Source organism: Panicum virgatum, chromosome 2K, assembly GCF_016808335.1.
Source record: "Panicum virgatum strain AP13 chromosome 2K, P.virgatum_v5, whole genome shotgun sequence".
Lineage (NCBI taxonomy): Eukaryota > Viridiplantae > Streptophyta > Magnoliopsida > Poales > Poaceae > Panicum > Panicum virgatum.
Window position 1 is genome coordinate 34689211 of NC_053137.1, and position 21908 is coordinate 34711118.

A 21908-nucleotide genomic window follows, 5' to 3' on the forward strand; every position below is an offset into this window, starting at 1 on the left:
GTATAAACTAAGTTCTCGTTATTTTTAATGTTCATTGTGTAGCTAAAATGGCTGCAGCAGATATTCCACAGACACAAGAAAATGAAGCCGTCGACCCTACGAGAAAGTATGAAACAGTGATATATTAAAGTGAAAACGTAGTATTGCTTCCTTCTCAATGAAATACGTGCTTGAGCACGTTTGTGAAAAAAATAGATAAACCCCAGCGGCGAGCACACGGACGTTAACATTTGTGTGTGTATTTATGTATATACACTACTACAGAATATACCTTTGGTCCAGGCCATTTGTTCCGGCCGCCTTTGGGCCGGTCCAACGGCTAGCCGGACAACATGGGGGCACAAGGGCCTTTTGTCCCGGTTGGAGCCACCAACCGGGAGCGAAGGCGCTATATTTGTTCCGGTTGGAGCCACCAACCGAGACCAATCCGGGACAAAACAGCCCCAACCCAGGTCAGTGTTCTTGCCGTTTTTGGCTCGGGTGGGTGGAGTTCTTGCCTATTTCCTCCATGATTTGTGAAGACTCTTTGATTCTCTGTCTATTCAACAGCTATAAAGGTTGGGAGCTTGTTCCTCTCATCATTTATTTCTTGGGTAGCTCATTTTTTATGGTTTAGATATAGAGAAATGGGAGGTTTTTAGATTGGGAAAGTTTTTTGATTTTTATACACCTTTTGAACTCAAATGTGTGGTACTTTTTGCTGTGCATATATAGATATGATTTACTTGTTTTAGTTCATCTAGATGAGTATAGAGAGTTGATACGTGTGATTTTCTTGTATAGACAATTGATATTATTATTACAAAAACTAGATTTAAGATGAGTATATATTACAATGTGAGTGTGTATGTATGTATATATTACAATGCGACTATTTAAGATTATATTCATTTTTTCTTGTATTATGAGTAATTAGTTGTATTTTTTATGTTTTCATTATTTTCTTGTAAAGATAAGTGTAGGGAGTATGAGTTTGCCACTTATTACTGCATTGTAGTGTCGTACGTCGGTACTCAATAATATGAAGCGCACCGGACATTCCCTTGAGTTCCGACCTGAGGAGCGTGTTGGACTTCTGAGAGGTCGTATTTGTCGTTGGGTTAAGAGAGCATTTCAATGCTTTGAACTTGGAAAAGTGAATCGCAAATTTCAGCGTAAATTTAATGTTGAACTACATGGTACAGATGACGATCGTGAATTGATGGCTCGATATAATGCAAGGCGTGAAGCGTCGGGGCTAGCATAATTTGATCGTAATGTGCCGAGACTTCACGAGGCGGTTCACGAGTCCTTGGTCAATAGGTCTCGTGAGTAGTTTGTATTAGCATGCTTGTATCTTTTTCACTATTATTTCAACTTGGACCATTTAAATTATCATATTGTGTGATGGATTATGTAGACCTTTTAATTAATTGTGGTGTATGAAGAATAGTATTATTCAATTTGTGTGATTGGATATTCAGATCTTTATTTTTTTATTCATGTTATTCAAACAATGCTGACTGGCAATGGATGTACACCAAGAGTTTATTGATGGCTTGTATTATTTTTTGAATGTGGCCAAGGCAAACCAGCAAAATGATTTCATATGCTGCCTATACATACACTGCTAGAATAATAAAGATTACTCCTCTAGGAGAACCCTTCATGCTCATATTTTCACTTATGGTTTCATGCCCAAATACTTCTGTTGGACCAAGTATGGAGAAAAGAGAGTTATGATGAAAGACAATGAAGAAGAAGGTTATGACGACAATTTTTCTAGCCATGCTGAACTCGGTGTCTTTAACGATGATACTATCATGGAAGAGCCTGAAGTAGAGGCCGTAGAAAATGAGGCCACCGATGATCTCGGGTAGGCATTGTGCAGTGCGCGGGAAGATTGTGATAGTGAAAAGGAGAGGATGAAGTTCCAACAGATGTTAGAGGACCATGGCAAGTTGTTGTACCTAGGCTGCGAAGATGGATTGAAGAAACTTGGCACAACACTGGAGTTACTGCAATGGAAGGCAACACATGGTGTATCAGATAAGAGATTTGGTGAATTATTGAAACTTTTGAAAAAAAATTCTTCATAAGGACAACGAATTGCCTAGCACAACATGCGAAGCGAAACAGCTTGTTTGCCCTCTAAGACTTGAGGTACAGAAGATACATGCATGTCCCAATGATTGCATCCTCTACCGAGGTGACTATGAGAATTTAGATGCTTGTCCCGTATGCAGTGCATTGCATTACAAGATTCGAAAAGATGATCTTGAGGACGTCAAGGGGGAGCATCCCAAGAAGAGAGTTTCTGCCAAGATCATGTGGTACTCGCCTATAATACCACATTTGTAGCGTTAGTTTAGAAATAAAGAGAATGCTAAGTTGATGCGATGGCACAAAGAGGAACACAAGCAAGACTCGATGTTGAGACACCTAACGGATGTGTAACACTGGAGATAATTAGATAGAGCGTACACAAACTTTTCCTTGGATGCGAGAAATATAAGGTTCGGTTCGAGTACGGATGGGTCACGGTGAGATGAGCAGTGGGCACAACACTTGGCCTGTGACTCTATGCATATACAATCTTCCACCATAGCTATGCATGAAGCGAAAATTCATCGACAGTACTTATCCCGGGCCCAAAGCAGCCCGGAAATGACATCGATGTGTACTTAAGACTATTGGTTGAACAACTCTTATTGCTATGGCATGAAGAAGGTGTATGAATGTGGGATGAATACAAACAAGAGGACTTCAACCTATGAGCATTGCTGTTCGTAACCATCAATGATTGGCCTGCTCTTAGTAACATGTCAGGACAATCGAACATGGGATATAGATCCTGCACACATTGTTTAGAGGATACCGATAGTATATGGTTGACTCACTGCAGAAAGTGTGTATACATGGATCATCGTCAGTTTCTTCCCATGGTCAAATTTTGCATAATACCACAATAAAATAAGTGATATTTTGTACAAATTTTTGAATAAGATGAGTGGTCAAAGTTGAGATTAAAAAAGTCAAATAACCTATAATTTGGAATAGAGGGAGTATATTCTATGGTTAGAACAATGATCATACTCCCTCATTCTTTTTTGGTGGATATATTTCCAAAATTGAAAGATTCTCATTTGAAGATATATCGTCCTATTTGAGTTGTGGTCCATATAGATGGCCGTTTCGATTCCCATGTAGAGTAACTCGTTTAGAAAAAAAATTGGTGCATATCTATAAGGGAAAATTCGATTCGTGCCACCACAACTCCGTGAAATTGGGTGTCACGTTCAAAATCATGCCACTCAATGGCATGATTTTGAACATGAAATCCAACTTCAAGAAATTGGAGTGGCATGGATCAAAATGACCCTATCTATAATGACATCAACATTTAGGAGTCCTCATAGAAAATTATTTCCATTATCAATTGGATGATAAGTAGGGTCTTTCTCCTTGGTCATATTGTGCCGAGGTGAAATAAGTCAATCAAAACAAAATGGCGGGAGTATATATAGTAAGATAAAAAAAATAGATACCTCTCTAAGTTTTGGAATTCAAGTGAGCGTCAGGCAAGAAACAAAATTGTTGATAAACTGAACTTATTGAAAGAATCAAGATGCCCAAACTAGGAGGTGAATTGCGCTCTCAAAATTTGCGCATAGTAATCTACACTCTTAGCAAGATTCATACATGTGCCTAAACATTAAGGGTGGAAATTTTAGAAAAGTAAAATTGAATAGAGTAAATTGCAAGAATTAACATGCTATAAGTAAACTGTATAACATTGTGAGAGGATAGAAGACTTGTTTTTTCAAAAATATATAATAGAGCCAGCCTTGGCGCATAGTTTCATTGGACTGTTACCCAAATTAAAACTTGATAACTTTACCCGCTCGATCGTATGAGGATGAAACTTTTCTCTTTTCTGATGAAACTACTCTATTCGATCTCTCTCCTCATAATGACCTCATCAAGTCACTAATCTTGCTGATGTGGTATAAAATTTAATGCCTATGAAATTCTCTATTGAGACTGGCCTTATACAACTTTCTTAGATCTTCCACACAATGCGAACTATATACAATGCAAACTATACACGTCACTTGCTCCTCATTTGAAGCTTATCAAGGTCCAACGACACAATGCAAACTATATACACGTCACTTGGTTCCAAAGCATTGGCACAAGCACTACGAGGTCCAAAAATTTTCCTTAGAACATGTTTTGTTGGACAGTTCACTACTATAAAAATAATTTGTAAAAGCGCTCTATTTTTTTTCCAGGGATGTGTCAAAAGATAACCCGGTCCTAGAAGGAAGAGATGTTACCGTAGCAGTTGATCCACCTCTAAAAAAAGCATTTTTAATTAGAGGCAGATAACACCATCACCCGCCCCTGTAAATGACACCCATTTTTAGGGCCGAGGTGGTTTGGAGGGATGGGTGACAGGACCACCACCCCCTACAAATTTGGACGCAGCAAGCGGGATGCACTCACCTCTCTCTGCCTTATCCTATCTCACCCATCTCCCGTCCTCCATCCGGTCCTTATCCTCAGTTCGCTCTTTCTCCCCCCTCTCTCTCTATCTGCTGAAGGTGGCGCATGGTCGGCCCCGGCCCAGCGAGCGCGGCCGGCCTCCTCCAGCGTGGTCGGCCTTATCATCAGGTCGCCTTCATCTTTGGGGCTAGCGAGGAGCTCTAGGAGGAGGCCATGGCAGTGCTCACCACAAGTCGGCCTGGGGGGGGGGGGGCTGAGGCTGTCGTGGTGGTAGGCTGGGAGGAGCGGGTGGCCAGGCTCGACAAGGTCCTCGCCGCCGCTGACCCATTGGATTCTAGGGTGAACGACCCCCAGTCTGGACTGCCACCTTCGCCGGTTCCACCATCCTCGAGTCTGTCATCCTCACCCTCTCTGTCACCGGCCTCATGCTCTTCGGCCCCTCCGCCGCCTAGCCCGGCCCCGATAGGTCCACGCTGCACCTTCGCAACCCCGTCGCCGCGCTGCTTCTGCTCGACACCGGTGAGCTCATGCTCATCGATGCCCACAACACCGTGTAAAAATCAGAGGTAGCGGAAGTTTGTGGAAGCGCCTAAGCCCTATCTTGGGTCTTGGCGAGTTCGTGTAGATTTTATCATGGAACAGCCCTGTGAGTGGCGTTTACATAGAGGCACGGGCTCATGCGACATGCAAGGGATAAGGAAGAGTTGTTACAACAACTCCTACATCTACGCAAGCTCTGGCTTATCCCTTTGATTCATGCGCTGGCCCCCTGAACACACCACACAACATTTACAAGACTCAACACGTTACACACTACTCATTCTAATAGCCTCCCTCAATCATAACCATACTAGGTTAAGATTGACCTTGAAGTTTTCTAGGAGCCAAACTGATAGAGGTTTTGTGAACTCATCTGCAATCTAGTCTACTGTAGGAACATATTCAATTTCCAGCTCTCTCTTTAAGACTCATTCTCTGACAAAGTGAAAGTCAACTTCTAAGTGTTTGGTCCGGGCATGAAAGGCTGGATTACTTGACAAGTACTTTGCTCTAAGATCATCACACCAAAGTCTTGCTGCTCGTGGACCCTTCACATTTAATTCCTTCAACAATGTTTGCATCCACATCAATTCTGCAATAGCATTTGCTACAGCTTTATATTCAGATTCTGTACTCGATCTTGAAACTGTGTTTTGCTTGCGTAAACTCCGGGATATGAGATTTGATCCCAAGAATACCGCAAAGCCTCCAGTGGACTTTCTATCATCCACACTGCCTGCCCAATCTGCATCTGAAAAGGCACTGACAAGAGTCGAGCCAGATTTATGTATCTTGATTCCCAACTGTGTACACTGTTTCACATACCTGAGAATTCTTTTCACTGCTGTCCAATGAACAGTAGTCGGCGCATGAAGGAATTGACACACTTTGTTAACAGAGAAAGCAATATCCGGTCGAGCTAATGTTAAATATTGTAATGCACCAACAATACTCCTATATCTTGTAGCATCTTCTGGTCCTAGAGGTGACCCATCATATAAAGAGAGCTTCTCGCTAGTTGAGAGAGGAGTACTGACCGGTTTACACTGAGTCATGCCGACCCTTTGAAGTAGCTCATTGGCATACTTTCCTTGACTCAGAACTATCCCATCATGCACCTTGTTCACCTCAATGCCGAGAAAGTAGTGTAGTTCGCCCATATCCTTAAGGGGAAACTCCTCCTTAAGATCTTGCAATAGTGCACTTGTTACTTTTTCTGTAGAGCTTGCAACAATAATGTCATCGACATACACAAGAACATACATGACTACACTACCTTTGTTATATATATATATATGAAAAGAGAGGTGTCAGCTTTTAATGGTCGAAATCCAAGAGCAACAAGTTTAGTACTAAGGCGAGAATACCAAGCTCTTGGTGCCTATTTTAAGCCATACAAAGCTTTATCCAATCTGCACACATAATTTGCCTTGGATTTTACCTCAAACCCTGGTGGTTGTTGCATATATACTTCCTCTTCTAGCAAACCATGAAGGAATGCATTCTGGACATCTAATTGTCTAAGACTCCATCCTTGTGATACAGCCAAAGACAACACAGTTCGAATAGTAGCTGCTTTAACAACAAGACTAAAAGTATCTTCATAATCAACTCCATACCTTTGTTTAAATCCTTTGGCCACCAAACGAGCTTTGTATCTGTCCAAACTTCCATCTTGTTTTCTCTTGATTTTATATACCCAATTACACCCTATAACATTACGACCTTTCTTTGGTGGGACAAGGTGCCATGTCTTGTTCTTCATAAGTTCTTCATACTCGGCTTCCATAGCTGACTTCCAGTTTGAGTCACCCAATGCTTCACCAATAGTGTTAGGCTCTCCTGTAGATGTCAAAAAACCATATTTTACCGTACCATCTGTGTACACTTTTTCTTTACGAATCCCATCTTGTAGCCTTGTTCTGGGTCGAAGTGGTGTTGCTGGAGTCGCTAGAGCCACAGCTGATTCTGCAGGAGGATCATGCGCAGAGAGATCCTGCGCAGATCTCGTAGGGGATCCGGTCTCCACAGAGCCCCCCCGTGCGCCCGTGGCACGGCCGCGTGTCGGGGCCGGAGTCGTCCCCCGTGCACGACTAGCGGGAACGGCCAGCTGCCTCCTGCGTGGCGTGCGATGGTATGCCTCACGCGGCGCCTGGTGATGGACTGCCTGCGATAGCCGCCGGCACAGATCCCGAAGGCGATCCACCTCCCTGATCAGGGAACAAATCTGCCTCGTGCTCCGCAGGGAGAGGCACATGCGATGACACTGCTGGAACAGGAGATTCCTACACAGTTTGAGCCTGGTTTTCTTCCGGATCTGCAACCAGGTCATTAGCAAGTTCACAAGGAGAAGTAGCAGATTGATCAACAATGTGTTCTACCCCATTTTGGAAATAGAAAAGTGAAGGGGAAAGACATTCAATTTCAGCTTGGAGGCGAGCACCGGCATTCTCATGGAGTTCAGAGAAAGGAAAAACTTGTTCATCAAAAATGACATCCCTAGAGATGTAGATGCGACACGTAGTCACATCTAGGCACTTATACCCTTTATGTAAAGTGTTGTACCCAAGAAAAACACAACGTTTCGACCGAAACTGAAGTTTATGAGAGTTATAAGGTCGGAGATTTGGTCAACATGCACACCCAAAGATGCGCAAAGCTGAATAATCAGGCTTATGGCTAGTGAGACGTTCAAGGGGTGTAGAATTCTCAATGGTTCGACTAGGCACACGATTAATGAGATAAGCTGCAGAGAGAAAAGCCTCGTCCCAAAATTTTAGTGGCATCTTTGCATGGGAAAGAAGGGAAAGGCCAACCTCAACAATATGCCTTTGTTTTTGTTCAGCCGATCCATTTTGTTGGTGTGCATAGGGACAGGCAACATGATGCTCAATGCAAAGTTTAGCAAAAAAGGAATTGAGAGTTCTATACTCACCACCCCAATCGGTTTGCATAGCAAGAATTTTCCGATCGAATTGTCGCTCAACAAGAGCTTGAAACTCCTAAAATTTCTGAAACACTTCTGATTTATAACACAACAAATAGATCCAAGTAAATTTACTGTAATCATCTATGAAGCTGACATGAATTTTCTTTCTCCCAACAGATTCTGGTGCTGGACCCTAGACATCTGAGAACACAAGTTCCAAAGGAAACTTAGAGACACTAGATGAAATAGGATAAGGCAGCTGATGGATCTTTCCTTGTTGACAAGCATCACAAATAGTTCTATTACTAGATTCATCTAGACATGGGAGATTATTGCTACTAATAACTTGCTTAACAATAACTGAAGAGGGATGCCCAAGTCGACTGTGCCATTGAGACACAGAGGATCTGGTGGTGCCATAGGCTTGCTTTATTGAAGGAGATGGAAGCGGGTAGAGGCCATTGCGACACTGTCCTTTAAGCAGAATATTCTTTGTTTCCCGATCCTTAATAAAGAAAACATAAGGATGAAATTCAAGGAAAGCAGAGTTATCCGTAGCAAGGCGATGAACTGAAGCAAGATTTTTCTTGGCTTGTGGGACATAAAGAACATTGCGCAGATGAATATCTCTACTAAGGGTATGAACAGTTGCATGACCAATATGGCTAATGTCCATACCTGAGCCGCTGGCAGTATGAATCTGATCCCCACCATTGTACTTGCTCTTGAGGGTCAGGTTCTCCAATTCACCAGTGACATGATCCGTGGCACCAGAATTAGTGTACCAGTTCGTGTACACGGTGTAGGAGTGTGCAGCAGCTGCAGCTGTAGCCAAATGCTGATCAGGAACATAATTCTCATCGAACCTGTGCCAGCACTCAGCTGTAGTGTGATTCTTCTTGAAGCAGACTTGGCAGCGATTCCCATCATCGGAGTTTAAGTTGTTGGAGCCTCCACGCGAATTTTGTTGACGATGCCCTGCAGGGTTGCCGCGACCTTGGGATGTGCCACGTCCTGAGAGGCCCCACGAGGAGCTCCACGACTGCGTGCACCATTTCTTCCTCCGCGATAGGACCTGCACCCTCTGCTAGCAGAGTTCACGGACCCTTGGGTGTTGTTGTCACCGCCGTAGATGAGGTCCATCCACGACTCAAAGCTAAGCATCTGTGAATACAGATCTGAAACACTGATGGGATATGTTCTAGTACATACCGATGTGACTAGGGACTGAAAATCTTCTCCTAGTCCGGTGATGATGTACTCCACCAGTTCATCATCTTCTAGCGGTCTTCCTGCTGCCGTCATATCATCGCCAAGGGCCTTCATCTTGGTGAAGTACTTCAAGACGCTTAGATTGCCTTTCTTGGTTGTGTTTAAGGCAATCTGAGTGTTCACCATACGCGCACACGATTGTGATGCACACATGCCGGTGATGATCTCCTAGGCCTCAGCTGCAGTTGTGCACATGGTCACTTGCATGAGCACCTCCTTGGAGATCGACGATAGGAGATAGCTCAGGACTTGCTGGTCCGTGGCCTCCCAATCTTCCAGTGCCAGGTTCAGCACCGTTTCCTCCTTCCCATCGGACGCCTTCCTTGTGATCTTCACCGGTGGTGCCTTGGCCGCACTGGTGAGGTAGCCCATGAGGCGCGCGCCGCGGATCGCGACACGAACCTGTGCGAGCCATAGCGCGTAGTTGCTTCTAGTGAGCTTCTCGGAGATGGGCTGCCCAAGGGGGGAGTTCACTGGGGCTGATGATGAACTAGCCATGGCGATTGCTCTAGAATGCAAAGGCTCCGATTACCATGTAAAGATCAGAGGTCGCGGAAGTTGGTGGAAGCGCCTAAGCCCTATCTTGGGTCTTGGCGAGTTCGTGTATATTTTATCACGGAACAATCCCATGAGTGGCGTTTACAAAGAGGCAGGGGCTCATGCGACATGCAAGGGATAAGGAAGAGTTGTTACAACAACTCCTACATCTATGCAAGCTCTGGCTTATCCCTTTGATTCATGCGCCGGCCCCCTGAACACACCACGCAACATTTATAGGACTCAACACGTTACACACGACTCATTCTAATACACTCTAAGATGCTCTTCCTTGGAGTGCCGTTCAGGACCTCGGCGTTTGGTAATGCTCTGTAGTGCCTACTACCTCATCTCACCCCCAACGACATGCTCCTTAAGTGGGCCACATCATCCACGCCATCTCCTGCGGTAGCCTTGCTCACCTACTGGGTTCTCTCTTTCGACCCCTAACCACGCCGTCGCCTCCATGGCCATCAACGCCTTCAGCATCTACCTCCTCGCCGTCAACGGTAGGGACACCATCTACATGCTCCTCAAGGTCAACCCTTCTGACTGCCTGCACGCACTCACTGCTGGTGTGGGGAGGCTGAGCATGCGCGGTGGCCCACCAGCGTGGGGAGGCAGGGCCTGTGGTGGTTCCACGCGTGGGGGCGCAGGCAGCGTGGCTCCTTTTTTTGTTTTTTAAATCGCTTTCCAAGGCGGGTGAGGGGATGACCCATCTCTAGAAATGGATTTGCAAGGGTGGGTGACACTGCAAACAACATTTCTAGCTGTGAGAAGCAGGAACGGCTACCGCACCTGCTCCTAGAAATAGCTTTTCAACTGTTCCTGATATTAGAGATATGTATAGTTGACTTGCCTTGTACTCTAAGTCTTGTAGACTCTTACATGTACACCAAGCCGTCTCGGCTATATATATGAAAGGTCACCCCCCCAATCAGGGTGTGTGGTGTTTCCCCAATCTCTATCTCTCTACATGGTATCAAGAGTCTGGGCCTAGTTTCCTGGTCTCACCACTTCCGCAACCCTAACTCCAGTGCGCCGCCGCCCGGCCCACACGTCCAACACCCACCAGGCCACGCTAGCCCCCTGCTTGCGCCGCCGCCATGCTGGTCCCTGACCTAGCGCCATGTCGGCGTCCTCCACCACGTCGGCCACCAGCCCTAGCACTGGCCAGGGCACCCTCCCCGCCGCGCACGACTCCGTCGTTCCGGTCTTCGTCAATCCGTACGCCTCCGTCAACGTCAAGACCCACGTCCCCATCGAGCTCGACCTCCGACTGCCCAACTACAACAAGTGGAATGCCTTCTTCACCGCCATGTGCGGCAAGTTCGGCGTTCTAGGTCACATCGACGGCACCATCGCGACCCGTTTGGCTGATCCCACCTGGAATCAGCCCAACGCTTGTGTGCGCAGCTAGATGTACGACTCCATCTCCGATGGCGTCCTTGACTTTGCCATGGTGCCGGATCAGACTGCCCGCGACCTCTACACGGCCATCCGTGATCTATTCCAGGCAAACCAGGAGCCGCGCACTATCATCCTAAACCAAGAGCTCACTTCCTCAACTCAGGGTGATCTCCCCATTGAAGCCTACGCCGCGCAACTGAAGCAGAACGTCGACGCTCTTCGCGACGTCGGCCACCCCGTGCAGGACCGTCAGCTGGTGCTCACCCTACTGAATGGCCTCAACCCGCGCCTCTCCAACACCGCCGATTTCATCGCCAACACGAGGCCGCTGCCGTCCTTCACCTCGGTGGTGAACATGCTTCGTCTGAAGGAACTCCGCCTCGCCAACGACAACAAGGTCGCCTCCAACTCCGCCCTTGCCACTTCGACTACGGCTGCCTGTACCTCGCCTTCCTGCCGCTCCATGCCCTCGTCCTCGCAGCCTCGTGGCGGTGGCAAGGGCAAGGGTGGCGGCAACGGCGGCGGGAACAGCGGTGGCGGTGGTGGTCGCGGCGGCGGCCGCAACCAACAGCAGCACGGCGGCCAGGGTTCCCAGAGTTGAACGCAACCCGGTGCCCCGCCCAACAGCCCATGGGTCTACTTCAACACGTGGGCCTGGGGCCCACAGCAGCAGTGGCGTCCTCCCATGGCGCCGCTCCCTCAGGCACACACTGCCTTCGCAGGTGTCGCCTCCTGCGCCGGCGCCCGCCGGCTACCCTGCGCCAGGTGGCTGGGACCAGGCAGGTCTCATTGCCGCCCTGAACCAGATGGCACTTCAGGGTGCCAATCCATGGGTGCTCGACACCGGAGCGACATCGCACATGTCCTCCAATGACGGTATCCTTTTCTCCCGCCTTCCCCATTTGCCGTCTTTCATTACCGTCGGCAATGGCTCTTCTATCCCAATTTGTAGTCGTGGCACTTCTACCTTGTCTCTAGCTGATCACACCTTTAAACTCAATAATGTTCTTGTCGCTCCTCAACTTGTACGCAACTTATTATCTGTTCGACAGTTTTCTCGCGACAATAACTGTTCTATTGAGTTTGACGCCCTTGGCTTTTCTGTGAAGGACCCGAAGACCAGGATCGTGATTCTTCGCTACTATAGCGATGGGGATCTTTACACCATCCCCTCCACCCCGCCCCCAGCCTCCTGTCATCTCGCCGATGCCTCCGCCTTGCTGTGGCATTCACGTCTTGGTCATCCTGCGCCTGCCGCCATAGCTTCACTTAATAAGTTATCAGCTATTTCATGTAAACATACCATACGTGGTCTCTGTCATGCTTGCCAGCTTGGCAAACACTTTCGGTTGCCATTTACTAGTTCATCATCTAGCACTTCTGGACATCACCAGTGCTTAGTATTTCTGGTTTTAAATATTATCTTGTGATAGTCGATGATTTCAGTCACTATTGTTGGACGTTTCCTCTTAGGCAGAAATCAGAGGTTCATAATCATATTGCCAATTTTGTTGCTTACGCTCACACTCAATTCAGCTTGCCTATTCGCTGCTTTCAGGCAGATAACGGAACCGAGTTCGTCAACAACGCCACTGCTACGTTCCTCGCTGCACGTGGCGTTCTTCTTCGCACCTTGTGCCCTTACACCTCCGCTCAGAATGGCAAGGCTGAACGGATGCTGCGCACCTTGAACAATACCATCCGCACCCTACTGATCCATGCCTCCCACCTACTGGGCGGAAGCTTTGGCCACCGCTGTAGTTTTGCTCAACCGGCGCCCCTCCACATCCATCAACAATGACATTCCCTATCATCGGCTATATCACAAGATGCCATATTACTCCATACTTCGGGTCTTTGGCTGTCTGTGCTATCCTAACCTTAGTGCCACGACATCTCACAAATTGGCTCCTCGCTCATCAGCCTGCGTCTTCATCGGTTATCCTTCCTCCCAGAAGGGCTATCGCTGCCTGGATCTCTCCACTCGTAGAGTGATCATATCTCGACACATTGTGTTTGATGAAGCTAACTTTCCGTTCGCGGTAACCAAGCCGCCACCGGAATCACTTGACTTCCTTGTGCAGGGTTGTCCTCCCACGCCAGCTCCGTTCTCGGACGTTGAGTGAACGCGGTCCTCCATCGATCTGTCGGACCTGGCCGACCTGGACCCTGCCATTATTTGGCATGGCCCCATCCGCCACGCCCTACTGGCACCCGCCGGCCCTTCACCGGTGCTTGCAGAGCCTGCGCAGGCCTCTGCCCCGGCCGGCTCTCCAGCCGACCACCAGCCGGCCGCTGCGGCCGTACAGCGGCCGCCTGCCGGTGCTCACCGGCCTCTCCGCGTCTACGTCCGGCAACTACAACCTCCGGAGCACGTCTAGGGCCCTGTGCGGCCGACTCCTCTTCAGCATAGGGCGGCGCCGGCTCATTCTCCGATACCTCGCGCCCAGCCCTCCCTTGGGCCGACGCAGGTCTCCGTGCCGCGTGCGCCGGTATCGTCCCGTCCGGTGACTTGGGCTCAGACGGGCTCCCTTCCACCGCCACCGGACCGCCTCACGCTCTCTGCGACTCACGCCTCACCACTCCCGGCCAACTATCGCAGCGCCCTCGCCGACCCCAATTGGCGTACTGCGATGGTTGACGAGTACAGGGCGCTCATTGACAACGGCACCTGGCGGCTTGTCCCTCGCCTGCTTCGTGCCAATGTCGTCTCCGGCAAGTGGATCTTCAAGCACAAGTACCACTCCGATGGCTCCCTCGCTTGCCATAAAGCCCGGTGGGTCGTCCGCGGGTGCTCACAACAGCATGGACTCGACTACGACGAGACTTTCAGTCCGATTGTCAAACCGGTCACGATTCGGGTCATCCTCAGCCTCGTCGTATCTCGCTCTTGGCCGATCCATCAGCTCGAAGTGAAGAATGACTTCCTTCATGGTTATTTGGAGGAGACAGTCTACTGCCAGCAGCCGCCTGGATTTGTTGATCCGACTGCTCCAGATCACGTCTATCTCCTGCAAAAGTCCTTATACAGACTCAAGCAGGCTCCTCGGGCTTGGTACCAGCGCTTCGCCAGTTACATCAGCACCCTGGGTTTCGCTACTTCGGTCTCAGACACCTCTCTCTTTGTTTACAAAGAGGGCGGTCATATTGTTTACTTGCTGGTCTACGTCGATGACATCATCCTCACAGCTTCCTCGACTGCCCTACTTCACCGCATCACTGAGCATCTACACTCGGAGTTCGCCATGACAGATTTGGGAGATCTTCATCACTTCCTCGGGATCTCTGTCACCCGTTCTACTGATGGTCTCTTTTTGTCTCAGCGACAATATGCGGTGGATCTTCTTCAGCGTGCTGGCATGGCCGAGTGTCACTCTACAGCCACACCCGTTGACACTCGAGCCAAGCTGTCTGCAACAGATGGTGACCCTGTTGAGGATGCCTCGCAGTACCGGAGTCTCGCCGGTGCACTTCAGTACCTCACGCTGACTCGACCCGACATCGCCTACGCTGTTCAGTAGGTGTGTCTGTTCATGCATGATCCCCGCGAGCCTCATCATGCACAGCTCAAGCGGATCTTGCGCTATGTGAAGGGCACACTGTCTACTGGTCTTCACATTGGCACTGGACCAGTGGATCGCCTCACAGCCTACTCTGATGCGGATTGGGCTGGCTGTCCTGATTCCCGACGGTCTACTTCCAGCTACTGTCTTCCTCGGCGACAATCTGGTGTCTTGGTCTTCCAAACGCCAGACCACAGTCTCCCGCTCGAGTGCAGAGGCTGAGTATCGAGCAGTCGCACATGCTGTGGCTGAGTCTTGCTGGCTTCGTCAGCTTCTTCAGGAGCTTCATATGCCCTTGTCTTCGGCGACTCCGGTCTACTATGACAACGTCAGTGCTGTATATATGACGGCTAACCCTGTTCATCATCGTCGCACAAAGCATATAGAGATTGACATCCACTTTGTCCGCGACAAGGTGTCTTTGGGACAGGTTCGAGTGCTTCATGTTCCATCCTCTCATCAGTTCGCGGATATCATGACCAAAGGCTTACCTGTATAGTTATTTACTTATTTTCGGTCCAGTCTTTGCGTTCGGGATCCTCCCGCTTCGACTGCGGGAGGGTATTAGAGATATATATAGTTGACTTGCCTTGTACTCTAAGTCTTGTAGACTCTTATTTGTACATCAAGCCGTCTCGGCTATATATATAAAATGTCACCCCCCCAATCAGGGTGTGTGGTGTTTCCCCAGTCTCTATCTCTCTACACCTGAGAACCCTTTTGGTAATCGCGCCTTTTAGTGCTTGAATGTTGTTAGGCCCGGTACTACATAAATACTAATGGAGATGCATCGCCCCCCATGTTTGATTTCATACAAATTGTACTAAAAGAAAAACTTAATAAATTTGTAACAGCAAAATCGCACGTACCAAACTCTCTGAGACCAGCAACATTTATTAGCTAGGACTAACAACTTCAAAACGATGACGCACCTGCGCAGACTATTTTAGTTTCCTGTTTATTTGTACTAGTGTCTTGTTTTCTTTACTATGCATCTGCTAGGGAGGATTCAACAGGATGAAGAAAGCAGAACGTACAAGAGATGTACTGTGAACAGGATGAGGATTCACATAGTAAGGTTCATATCGTGGTGGAACTTATTCATCCGGATTTGAATCATCAACTCGACGTGAGTGTTTGTATTTTTCAGAATTTATTTTAAGATTTAAACAATTTTTCATTAAGTTGTTGGCAATGTGGTTCTAGCAAGATTTGAGTCCTCAACTCAGTAGAACTTAGGAAGCATGATACAATAAAAAAAGTCATGTCTTCGGCTCCTCTTGATGTTTCCTGAATGAGAGCACGAAGGGTAAACAATCTTGTGAATTGGCATGAGCTGATAACAAAGATAGCATGTGTCGAACTTGTGATTCAAGCAGACATGTAGGTCCTTGGGAAAAATGTACTCTTTTATGTTAGGTCAATGTATATAAGGAGGGTCATTCCAATTAACAAATCATTGTGAAAATTAGAACTCCCCTTAAAAGTAAAATCTTCCTATGGTTCCTTGTTTGCATATCCTTTTTAGAGCAACACACTGGATAAGATTTTGAGCTCTGCTTCAGAAGGAAGAGGGCAAGAATACTATACCAGAAGCTTGTCGAGCTTTGGAGTTCATTGTCATAGAGATCCTCCCAAAAAAGTGGATGGTGGTATAGTGATAAGCTATGTTTATATGCTGTTTAATAAATTCATATTCTGTTCAATCATACATGGTTTCTTAAAATAATGGTTAAATATTTCATAATGTGATGTAGAGGCTGAAATATTGGAGTACTCCTTTACTAAAAAAACTAGAGTATTTTTCACCAAACTTGTGTAACCATGTTTTTATTTCCCCTGACATCAGGAGCAGTGGCTCCTTATTTCTACATATATTGTGCTTGGTGTTCAAGAATACAAATATTTTGCGCATAGTAGTCATAGGCTTCAACTTGATTTTCGCCTCGCCATACGGATGGGATGGTGTATATATGTTTATCAGATGGTTTTACAATGGAGATCAAGGCTTCGCTAATTTATTTACAACAGCTAGGCGTTGAAGTAGAGATAAGGGTTTGTTGATTTCTATGTGCATCGCTCTGTCTCGCCATCTGAGCCCCGTGTAGAAACTTGTTAATACTACATGCAAGAACACTAATGTTTGATACTCAATCTCATCTATATTCACTACTCCAGCGCCCTATTACTACCGGTTCAAAATGGCTATCACCGTTGGTTTTGGGAGGCGTTGGATTTATGCCGATGGTGATAGGAGGGAACCGGCGGTGATGGGAGGGCTCATCACCGCTGGTTCGTAAACCGGCGGTGATGAATGTGCCAAGCATTGGTATGAGGGCTCATCACCGCCAGTTCAAGACACAAATAGGTGGTGATGAGCTCTCATCACCAATTGTTTGAACCAGGGGTGAAGACTTTTTTCCTACCAAAAATATTTGTATAACAATATTGCACCATTTTTACAGTATATATAATATATAATTATAGTAGCAGAATTCAACCAAATAGCTCATACATTGAGATTAAATGAAATAGTCCATACATCAAGATTAAAACTTTTTGCTTTTAAAATTTATCTTTCAACAGTTGAGCAGTTACAAAGCAAAGTTGCATGAGAGCAGCAGCAGCAGCAGCAGCAAATTCTCTCCCTTTCCAATTAGGGTGGGGCTTTAGAAAGTAAAAATTCCGTTTTATTCACCGTACCACTGGCCTTCGTCAGCAGAATTGATGAAGAACAAGTATGTGTTCTGACTCAGCTGCTGTTTTGATATGGTTTATCAGTATGGAGGAAACCACTACAACCAAAACTAACTCTAGACACATGATTTATGGGGATCAGCAGCTAATTAGTGTGGAAACTCTATATTCCACAACATACTTTCCTGGATTATATTTTTGAAGGCCATAACTGCAGCTAATCACAATCTAAAGAACTGATCTTGTTGAAGAAAGTAATCTGATGAATTGTAGTACTTTTGAAGAAGCTTGTGAGAAAAGAGAGCTGCTAAGCAGCTTGCAGACAAAGCCACCTAACATTTGGAAATCTTCATATCTTGGAGATTGAAGTATTGAATGTTAACAAAATCAAAAGGTTACTTGGTATGCTAGCTACTTCATTAATCATGAAAAATCAATAGTAATTTCAAAGAGCTAACTTATTTTTGACATCACGCTCTATACGTCACAAGGTGTTCCATGAAAATATCTATGTGTATCCACACACCAAGCATGAAATTCATGACATAATCAATCAAGCATGCCATAAAACAAACAAGCCTGCTGCCAGTAAAATAATGTTTTTCAGTGTCCAATCACCATGAGAAACCCTGAACATTGCAGCAGCTTAGGCAAGACAACATGTGAGTAAATTTCAAATTTTGAGGCACATGAACATGGAGCGAGCAAGTATTGTCGATGTAGGAATGTCTGACAGGTGGAGATGATCAGATGAAGACCTGTGCATATATTGGACAGCCTTAAAATTTGGCCTAGAGAATTTAAGGGCGGAACCTTAAAAGGGTCAGAGTCTAATCATATATAATTTTGAGCTAAAAAATTTAAGGACATGTTGAGCTATGAAGAGATTATTACAGCTATAGCCCATTACCACCCCTAAGTGGGGGACTAGATGCATGGGAGTTTTATCTGATTTTTTTTTCTTTCGTGTTACGCGGAGGTGCTGAGGCAAAGCTCCAAGCTGATAAGATCAGGAATCTAACTTAATTAGTTATATATATTTCAGTTTTCAAGTAATTTAATGGCACAATATGCTAACTTTGTTTGGTTGAGAAAACAATGTGACGGTCATATAACAGTCTTTTATGAATTTCTTGTAATAATCCTTTGGTATATTTTTTTATTTTGTTACAAGTACCTGCAACACTGAGAATCCACACTACTTTGGGGTCAACACATACATCTTGCAAGCATGAGTACCTACTATCGCCTTCAGCTGTCCGTGCACCGACGATGTAACTGCATCCTGCAAACAAAAGAACATCACACACAACAAGAGCATGAGAAAAAAAATGCACTTTGCATTTCAGAGATAATTATGTTATGGTAGAAAAAGCATGAGGAAATGCATGCTTACTGTCCACAGATCATGAGCATCGACGACAGTCGACGCACCAAGGCCAATACTGCTCCATCTGGCTGTGATGGATGCTTCAACAGGCCCTCTGTTCCATAGAACAACTGCAACTCTTCCTCCACTTAGTGGACCAGCCCAGACCTAATGACAGGATTCATGGATAGCGAACTGTAGCAGTTTAATTTTCTGATCATGACATTCTGCCAAGCATAGGTTCTGCTGTTCTTTTACTTACTTCTTGGTTTCCATCTTTTTGCACTTTGTGCCCTTGCACCCCAAGCGCATCTGCTCAGGAACCATTTCAAGATTAGTACCGTATCATCACTAATTATTTGTTCCGAGAAACAGAGGATTGTTCATTGTGTTTTACTAGCCTTGGTTGACTGCAATGACATTTTGGTTGCTGAGGATTTCCTTGGTTTCCTTGCTCATCGAGCGGATGTCGCAGCTCGCCAACAGAGGTGCCTGCATCATCAAGTAAGCCCAGGGACAATGGTCTTGCTAGATACAGATGAATATAGCGTACACATTTGTGGAATGCTTCATCTCCCACACAGCTTTGCAAATGAATGCATCGCATTACCTTTGCTAAAGCCCAGATGCTGAAATGGGAGCGGTATTCTTCTGTTGTCATTCCCCCATTCCCGACTTCCAGCATGTCTGGGTCTGAAAACTAGAAGCCCCATTTAGCAATCAAGAGAAACCCATACACGCTCAAAGTTTCTACAAGCTTGAAGAACTAACCATTCCATCCACCAGGACGAGCATATGATGCCCACACGTCATTGCTGTCAGCGTTGCTCGTCATACTGAAGAGGCAAAATGACTAGGTCATGTTGAGGTTGTAAAATGCTAAATCTGGCTTGATGTCTCAGAGACGTGGCTAAAAGTTCCCTGAAAACTTCAGATAAAAAACTGGTATGTTTTTTTGAACAATAAAAAACTAGCATAGTTGTCAGCACAGTAGCTCACCTTCCCCATTCGTCCTTGATGTCACCAGCAGTTCTCCAACTGTTTCCTACACCACCTGCCCATGTTGCTGGGTTATCTATACCCCTGCACAACGATGTCTTTTAGAAAAAAAAGTAGCACAACTCATTTCAATGTTCAATCACAAAATTCGGTCATGATAAAAGAGAAAGAGCAACAGTTACCATTCGCAAATGGAGAAGAAAATATTCCTCCCAGAGTTCAGAAGCGCTCTGCTCATTTTGCTAAAACTGGATTTTGTTGTAAGCCAGGTTGCAGTCTCTTAAAAATGGCGTGAAAAGAAGGAGAGTGATTGTCGATACGTACCTTGGCTGTGGGCTCATTCCCTGGTCGTTGCAATTGTCATACTTCAAGTAGTCAATTCCCTATGAAATTTTGAAATAAAGGGAAATTCAGTAGAAGCATGAAACTAAGAAAGGCATAATTTACACTTGTTTAAAAGTTCTGATCTAAATGACACAAAAGTTACCCAAGATGCGATGGTTTTTGCGTCCTGTTCTTCGTGTCCAAGTGAACCCGGCATCTGTTGGCTGCAAGTTCTCGGGCTGAAAGACAAAGGTTCGTGTGATTGGAGAAATGGAGAGGTAAACCACAACTTAAAACACAGAATCCATTGAACTGAAATGCATGATTTTGAGTTTGTGTTTCTGCCAGGCACATTTTCTAGAATGTTTTCCCCCTGACTTTGTATCTTTTAGTTTGTCAACTGTGCATACCCTGCATCACTGTAGATTCCGAGCTTGAGCCCTTTTCCATGCACATAGTCCGAGAGGGCCTTCATTCCTGATGGGAATGTTGAAGGATTCGGTACTAGATTACCCTGTAAAAGAACAGAACATGTTAATTTTGAGGATAGAACAGCTTATCCAGTTTTGCAATGTCAGTTAACCTTGCTGCGCATAATATTGAACTTCCTTTTTAAAAAAATCTGTCTTCAACATGCACAATTCTATAAGAATACACACCTGGGAGTCCCTGTCGTGGGCTGCCCAACAATCATCTGCAGTATCACAAATACTCAGGACCTGTTTGCCTCAACTGAACAGCAGCTTAATTAAAAGAGAGGGGGAGAAAAGAACAGGGATATCGAGAGACACCTATGTTGATATACTCGTAACCAAGCTTTGCGAGGCCGGTATCCACCATGGCATCAGCTGCACAAGCACATCATGACTTTTCTCAGCATTTTGTGCCGCAACTGGACTTGAGTTTGAGACCTCAAGAATGTCAGCCTTACCGACTTGCCGAATCGTCTGTTCGTTTATGTTGCAAGTGAAATGATTCCAACTATTCCACCTAAAATTGTCGTACAGTCAGTCAAGAGATGCACATCTTAACATTGCAAAAGAAATGGACCTAAAAACGAACTCTCATCACCAAAGGCCACATATGCAAATAAACTGAAAAATGAACGGTGGGGGAACAAAGCTAGATGATCCATTACCCCATCTGTGGTGTCCTGCCAAGGCCATTCTGCGGGGTCGGACTCTTCTCCACCACTTCCGGCGACCCTCCCAACCTGGCACCCACCGCCGGCGTCAACAGCAGCAGGGAGAACAAAGCACACAAGAGCGCCTTGGGTTCCATGGCGAAGAGGCATGCAGGCAGGTGCATCAAGATAGTCTCCACAGATTGTTTAGCGTATCAATTCGGATCTTATTATTAATTAAAATCTTTGTGCAGCTATAAAATGGTTGGCAGTCCAACGGATGTCAATAATTAATTACAGCCTTTTCCACATTGACGACAGCTGTTTTATAAGTAAGAATAATTGACCATACATGCTTGTATTGTTCACGGCAAAACAAGCAAGTATGGAATCAGAAAAAAAAGCAAGTATCAAATGATCCTATTAGACCATTCTTAGTGGGTGCTTCGTAGATATTTCATTCCAATTGAACACTACCGGAAAACTCCTAATTAGTATCGGGTCTTAGCTCCCTCTAGCACCAGATTCGCAACCGAGGCTTACCACACGGTACTAATAAAGGGAAAAACGTCCAAAAAGATTCTAAAAAATTAATAATTAAACCCTGAGGAGGCCTGCACATATGCGAAGCTATAAACTACGAGAATTTTCGCACGG

The 21908-nt window shown here is 45.9% G+C and overlaps 1 protein-coding gene and 1 non-coding gene across 2 annotated transcripts; both read right to left on the bottom strand.

Annotated features, from left to right (window-relative positions):
• Positions 1 to 9105: 9105 nt before the first annotated feature.
• LOC120696362 lies at positions 9106 to 9244 on the bottom strand. The gene has a single exon (XR_005684138.1). It is a non-coding gene; the product is annotated as a small nucleolar RNA Z247 (small nucleolar RNA).
• A 9304-nt stretch (positions 9245 to 18548) lies between these two features.
• LOC120695249 (alpha-galactosidase-like) lies at positions 18549 to 21409 on the bottom strand. Its single transcript, XM_039978541.1, has 15 exons — positions 21267 to 21409; positions 21060 to 21118; positions 20920 to 20976; positions 20788 to 20822; positions 20539 to 20642; positions 20292 to 20352; positions 20129 to 20187; positions 19987 to 20052; positions 19805 to 19888; positions 19577 to 19641; positions 19416 to 19498; positions 19207 to 19297; positions 19068 to 19117; positions 18833 to 18973; positions 18549 to 18721 (listed from the first exon to the last, which is right to left on the bottom strand). Exons 1-15 carry the CDS (start codon positions 21407 to 21409, stop codon positions 18635 to 18637), a joined length of 1185 nt encoding a protein of 394 aa, XP_039834475.1. The 3' UTR covers positions 18549 to 18634.
• Positions 21410 to 21908: the final 499 nt, after the last annotated feature.

Coding starts and splice junctions, on each gene's coding strand:
- LOC120695249 (XM_039978541.1), bottom strand. CDS start 21,409: ATGGAACCCAAGGCGCTCTTGTGTGCTTTGTTCTCCCTGCTGCTGTTG. Junction 19,298..19,415: donor GCATCTGGGCTTTAGCAAAG/GTAATGCGATGC, acceptor TTGATGATGCAG/GCACCTCTGTTGGCGAGCTG. Junction 18,974..19,067: donor AAAAAGATGGAAACCAAGAA/GTAAGTAAAAGA, acceptor TCCTGTCATTAG/GTCTGGGCTGGTCCACTAAG.